The following is a 5935-nucleotide window of genomic DNA, read 5'->3' on the forward strand; positions in this document are numbered from 1 at the left end:
TGTTGCGAAACAAAGAGCTTAATTGAAGGAACCGTGAGAAATCCTTCATCTGTTGCATGTTCTTCAACTTGGTGCTTTTTTTGTCTAAATGTCCTCATTGGATCACCTTGTCTCCCTTTTAAAAAAAAAAAAAAAACCAGAGAAAAACGAATAGAAATCAGTGCAAACGTCTAATTTAGGTTTCAGTCAGCATCCTTTGTTTTTGGCTACTCTGACTTCCAGGTCGTGAGGATCTAAATCCCGGGGATGAGCTTCGTTAGTGGCACCTCTCGCTCTCCCAGCAGCGTGTCCCTCTTCAGGCTGGTGCCTTTGTTCACCACCTTGAACTTCACCGACAGGTTCTTCACCTGCACCGAGCTGATCGAGTCGAAGAAGAAGTCCTCGTTGAACACCGGGTTGCGGCTGTTCTTGATGATGTTGCTCCTCTGCTTCTGCAGCTTGCCCGGGTTCAGGTAGACGGACACGCAGCAGTTGATGCTCTTGACTTCGAAGTGCTTGTCGTAGAGACTCTCTGTCGCCAGGACGCGGATCAGGAGGCGGGAAGTGCCGGAGTCGTAGTTGGCGTTGATCCTCACCACTCCGCCTTTGTGCAGGTTGATGGTGTGCTCTTGTTGGAGGCCGTGGTCGGACGCTGCGGCACCGTAGTGAAAGGAAGGGACGTGGAGCCGTCGCTGGATGTTGGGGCTGGGCTCGGCCGAGCTGCACTCGTCTGTGGAGAGGGAGCTGTGGCGAGCGAACGTCCGCTTGGCCTTAACGACCTTGGCTTGCGTCTCGTGGGTGAAGATCTTGAGCAGAGACGCCGAGCGGGAGAGCAGAGGCGAGCTGAAGGGCGAGGACTCCGCCGAGGAGCAGGTGTCACTTTCTCCACCGCTGAAGTATCGATAAGGATTCATGTGAGACGTGTTGACGTCGGCGGGGTTCAGGTGGTTTCCCGCGTCGCCGCCTTTCCCCGTGGTCTTCCTCTGTGTGTTTGGGGAGGTGATGGGACTGGTCAGTTCACAGTGGAACAGAGATTCTTTTCGACGAGTGTGAGGGCTTTCTTTCAAGGTCGCAAATCCATATGACGTCTGAGTCTTGGGAACGTACGGCAAGGACATGGCCGTCTGCGACCCGGGGTCTGCGTTGGTGTCTCCAGCCACGACGTCATCAGCACTCTCGATTTGGATGATGTGGCGGTTCGCTGCTCTCAACAAGTTCTTTGTGTCTCCTGCGAGCTTGGCCATCAGACGAGGACTCCTCTGGCTGCTGCTTTTCTTCCCACTGCTGATGGTGTGCTCTGAAGTGGACGGCTGCAGCCCCTCCTTGGGTTTCACATTGGGGATCTCGGGCTCTGGGGGGCAGCTGATGAGCTTCGGGGGAATGAAAAAGTCTGGGATCTTGTCCGGAGTGAGGACGTTACTGTAGGCTGGGGCGATGGCTTTCTTGTCTCCATTCTCTCCCTGTCGCAGCATACCAGTCTCCACCGAGCCACGGATCTTATCCAGAACCCACATTGTCCCAGCGGAGAACGGGATGTGGCGGTGATGTCGGCTAAGTGCGGTCAAGTGTGTCTGCAATTAATAACACACAGGGGAGGAGACGTGAATGATAAGAGGAGGAAGGCGAGGGATAAAAATAGCACCAATTGTGTTGTAAGCTCTGATGTGCAAACACAGCCCAACCCGAGTGTTTATGAGGATTGGACAAGAAATATTCCAGTGACAGCAAAGTGAATCTGGGACTAAATTATTGATCTGCAGATGCTTCAGAGTAAAAGCTCTCATGACGATGGAATGGTTGAATTAATAGGCTCATTAAATTTTATGTGAAGTCGTTAAAACTGACACAAGATACCAAATCAAGCAGATTTAACAAAATTACAACATTTTACAACAAAGCATGCAGTAAAGTTATGGGCTGTAGCTGTGCATATAATAGTTTATTAATGCAGGGACTGATCACTGTTTACTGTTACACTATATTAAATTTATGTAAAGGACAAAATTCAAGTTATTTTATTATTTTACACCAAATAGAATAATGCATCCTCTCCTGAAATAAAACTGACAGCTAATATGTGTTTTATTCTTAGAACTGATAATATATGCAGAAAGATTGAATTCTTTAATGTCAATTTTCCCAAAGACAGGGAAATATTTTTCCTTTTTATTATATATTAATAAATAACATAATATATAACAGTTCCTCATCCAAAATGTTTTTGATTTTTTGCGGAAAAAAGTCACAGAAGTCACACACAAATTCAAATTCAGTCCAGCAGCAAAGATGCTCGGACGCTTACGCACCTGCGTCAGTTTTCCAAAAAAAAACTAAAATGTAATAAAGCGCTGAATGTGCGGCAAAAAACAATCAAAGCAAGATACATTAAAAGGTGAGATACTCACAGGGGTGAGGAAAACACACTGTTGTCCTTCTTTCTTTCTTTCTTTCTTTCTCTCCGCCTGCTCCGTCAGTAACAGGTGTTTTCTGTCCTTGGATGAGTTGGTGCGCTGCGCGGCGCCGCTCTGCGCCTTCAGACAGAGTCTCAGCAGTTATACTGGAACAAGTGCCGCGCGCTTTATAGACAACACGCGCCAGCAGCTGACCAATAAGATCAACCTGCGCGTTACACACACACACACACACACACACACACACACACAGTATATGAGAGGAAGAAGAATCTCACAGGTTGGTGTAACAGGTTCATCCTGCTGCCTGCAGTTATTTCTGCGTCAGGTTGAAAAATGTTGGTCTTTCATCAGAGTATTGTTCTTCTTGTCATCCCAGCTGCAAGAAATCTAGCGCAATAGATCACATTAACGCCTTTATTATTCAGAAAAGAATAACTAGGTCAGGGCCGACCCAAGCCTTCACGGGGCCCTATGCTGAATTTGATTTGTTCAATTCAAAATACCGAGGTCTAGGTTTCGTTTTCTCTGCCATTGTAGCTCAGACGTAACTGGCAACTCATGGTTGCTTGGCAGCGGAGACTCTACTGTCTGCAATGATTGGTAGACGGCAGCAGGTGGCACCGAAACATAAACTGATGATTTGCGGTGTGCAAAAGATTTTTTTAATGCAAATATTTTGGCTGTACTGTTGTTGTTGGTGAGTTCAGTATGTTATATGACGTACATATTAGGAGGGTTTTATGGCCAGTTGCTTTAGATTTATTACATAATGCACCTTTAATCATATTATATAGCTGTTTATTTACGCCAAACCAGAGTCACTCTCAGTTTTATCACTGAACGTGAGCTGAAAATAACAGAATACCACAGTGGACACTGCATTTGCTGCAATAAACACTATTTAGACATATGAATGTATCTAAAGACGCTTTCACATGCTGCTGATTTCAGACTATCGGCGATTTTCCACTATAAGGTTCCAGCACGACTTGACATGGCACAGCTCGACTCTACGCGGTTAGGTATTGTTTTCCATTGCTGTAGTATCTCCTCAATGTGGGCGGAGTCTTCATAAAGGAGTGGGAGTGAGGTATTGTTTTTAGTGGCTCTGTGTGTGTGTCTGTCTGTCTGTGCTTCCGCACTTGCACTTGCCAACATGACCAACAGAGGCCGCCAGAGGCTTGTTGATTGCCTTGTTTTCACTGTACTGAATCATTAGAATCAGTTGATTCAAAAGATTAGTTAAAAAACACCAGACTCCAGAGATTTTAGAAATGTCCTTCATAAATGTTAGAGATGAACAAAGTCTTTTTAACTGATCGACAGTTCTGCATTGTTCGGTTTGATTCTTGTGTCGGATGTCGCGCTCGTGACTCTTCCAGTGACGACACTCTCTGACCAATCATTGGCGGGCGTTCTGTTGAAGTCACATTTTAGTATCAGCTCAGCTGGCATGGAACCTTGCCAGAGCAGGTACTAAAAAAGTACCAGGTACCATATCGAGCCGTGTGTGACATTAGTTTCAGGTAGAGGCTACAGCAAATTTAGACGACCGCAAATGAGTTGGAGTATAGTTGAAAACACAGAGAATCGTCCACAAAAAGTCGTGCTGTTAAGTGGCTGAATATCTGTCTTTTTTATTTGACTGGATAAATGCTTCCCGTCTCCACCCATCCCTGCGCTGCTGGTGTATACACACAAACACTCCAGTACCTCAGTTAGGTCTGATAGTTTTGCTTGACAGAGCCCATTTTCAGATGAAGCAAACAGCATTGTTCTTGTTCGGGACAGAATAATCACACCAACAACAACAACAAAATATCACCATAAATTACGCACTGCAAGATCATTGAGGTCCAGGAATTAACAAAAAGACTAGTGGCACTTCAAAATAAAACACTCGGACTGTAGACAGCAATTCCCAGATGAAATATAGTTATTATTATCCCAACAACAGAGTGTGGTTTTTTTTATGTGATGCATGAATAAATTCTATATTTTCCAGTCCCTATTTTTACTCTGCTGCATCTCAGTCCTTCAGCCTAACACTTAAACTCAAAATAGAAGGATACGCAGAGCATAAGTTCAAAGAGAAGTGAGTCTTTGTTCGTCAACTCAGACCTCCGCTCACTTGTTAGATTTGTTTGTTTTTGTCCCCCAGTAGCGCACACACACAACACATCACAGCGCCTCTCAGTGCAAACCATTATATCTAATAAGACTGTGCCTATTTGAGCAGGAAAAGCACATGCAGCTGAGAGGACAATGAACTGTGGAGAACATGCACCTGTGTGCTCTAATTCAATTTACAGCAGCCTTTTCTTTCCTTTTTTTTTTTTGTCCGTCTGTCCTTCTTCAGGATTAAACCAACCCTGGAAACTTTGCCATTTGCTATGGCAACAAACACATTTGTCCGTCTGAAATAGAAACGGGTCCCACTGACTTCATTGATCTGCAGGACAAAAAAAAAAGCCACTTTGTTTCGTCACCGCGTCGCAATAACCTCCCCACTTCATTTAGATCCATATCCTCTCTTCATTTCCCTTTTATTTATCCACAGGCAATTTGCTCTCTCTGACAACTGAACTGGGGAAAAAAATGGTGGAATATGTTTTGTTAAGTTTGTTTTGGTTTGAAGTGGAGTGTCGTGTAACCCACAGGCTGTGATGAGAGGAGCACGGCGGTGGTGCTTTATCAGAGATCAGCAGAGCCAATAACAGAGCTGCACTGACGGCAGAGAGGAACTCGGAAATATGTAGCAACGGGTTTCCGCCGCTGTGTGAGTCCATATACTTGGTGACAGTGAAAGATGGCGTCACCGACAGCTTCACAAAGAGCAGACGGACAAAGATATAATGTAAAAAAAAGCTCTGTTGCCCTCAGTTAAAAAAGATTTATCTTTACAGTTTGTATTATGTTCTTTTTAAGTTATATTTGCACTTTTTGTGAAATAAGAGTCCTACTAATAATAATGATTGGAGGTCATTACTATTTTGATAATTTTCATAATTAAATCAAGATTTCTGATTGTTTTAGCTTCTTAAATGTGAATATTTTCTTTGTTTCTTCGCTCCACATAACAAAGAAATCACTAAAACTCAATCATTTTGGTTTGTGGACAAAACAAGACATAGGAGAACGTCGTCATTTCCAGGTTTGACAAACACTGATCAACGATTTATAAAATTTTCTGACATTTATCGATTAATCGAGACAATAATCGACAGATTAATCGATTACGCAAAATAATCGTTAGTTGCAGCTCTACTAAAGACATACTGCATGAGAATCAACCATCACTCACTCAGATTTCATACAAAACGACGCCACTGCTCAAAGTGCTTCACAAGCCGCCACACGCCAATCACTCTTCATCCACACCCATACCACATGTAAAGATGTAAAGCAGACACAAGAAACAGACTTTGAGCCCACGGAATCCTGTCAATGGTGAGATGAGGAAAGACCGGAGGCTAAAAAGTACTAGTAATTGGAGGAAGAAAAGCAGAAAGGGTCTTTTTTGAAAGGCTGTTTAAAACCCA

At 43.9% G+C, this 5935-nt stretch overlaps 1 protein-coding gene across 1 annotated transcript; it reads right to left on the reverse strand.

The window, feature by feature from the left end:
• Nucleotides 1-233: 233 nt before the first annotated feature.
• On the reverse strand, nucleotides 234-1493 carry LOC310926510 (C2 calcium-dependent domain-containing protein 4C; the record flags this gene model as incomplete). The annotated part of the gene is made up of 1 exon (XM_083888654.1): nucleotides 234-1493. The coding sequence occupies one exon, from the start codon at nucleotides 1491-1493 to the stop codon at nucleotides 234-236; it is 1260 nt and encodes a 419-aa protein (XP_083744780.1).
• Between the last annotated feature and the right edge of the window lie 4442 nt (nucleotides 1494-5935).

Source organism: Microchirus variegatus (genome assembly GCF_963457635.1).
Source record: "Microchirus variegatus genome assembly, chromosome: 4".
NCBI classification, from domain to species: domain Eukaryota; kingdom Metazoa; phylum Chordata; class Actinopteri; order Pleuronectiformes; family Soleidae; genus Microchirus; species Microchirus variegatus.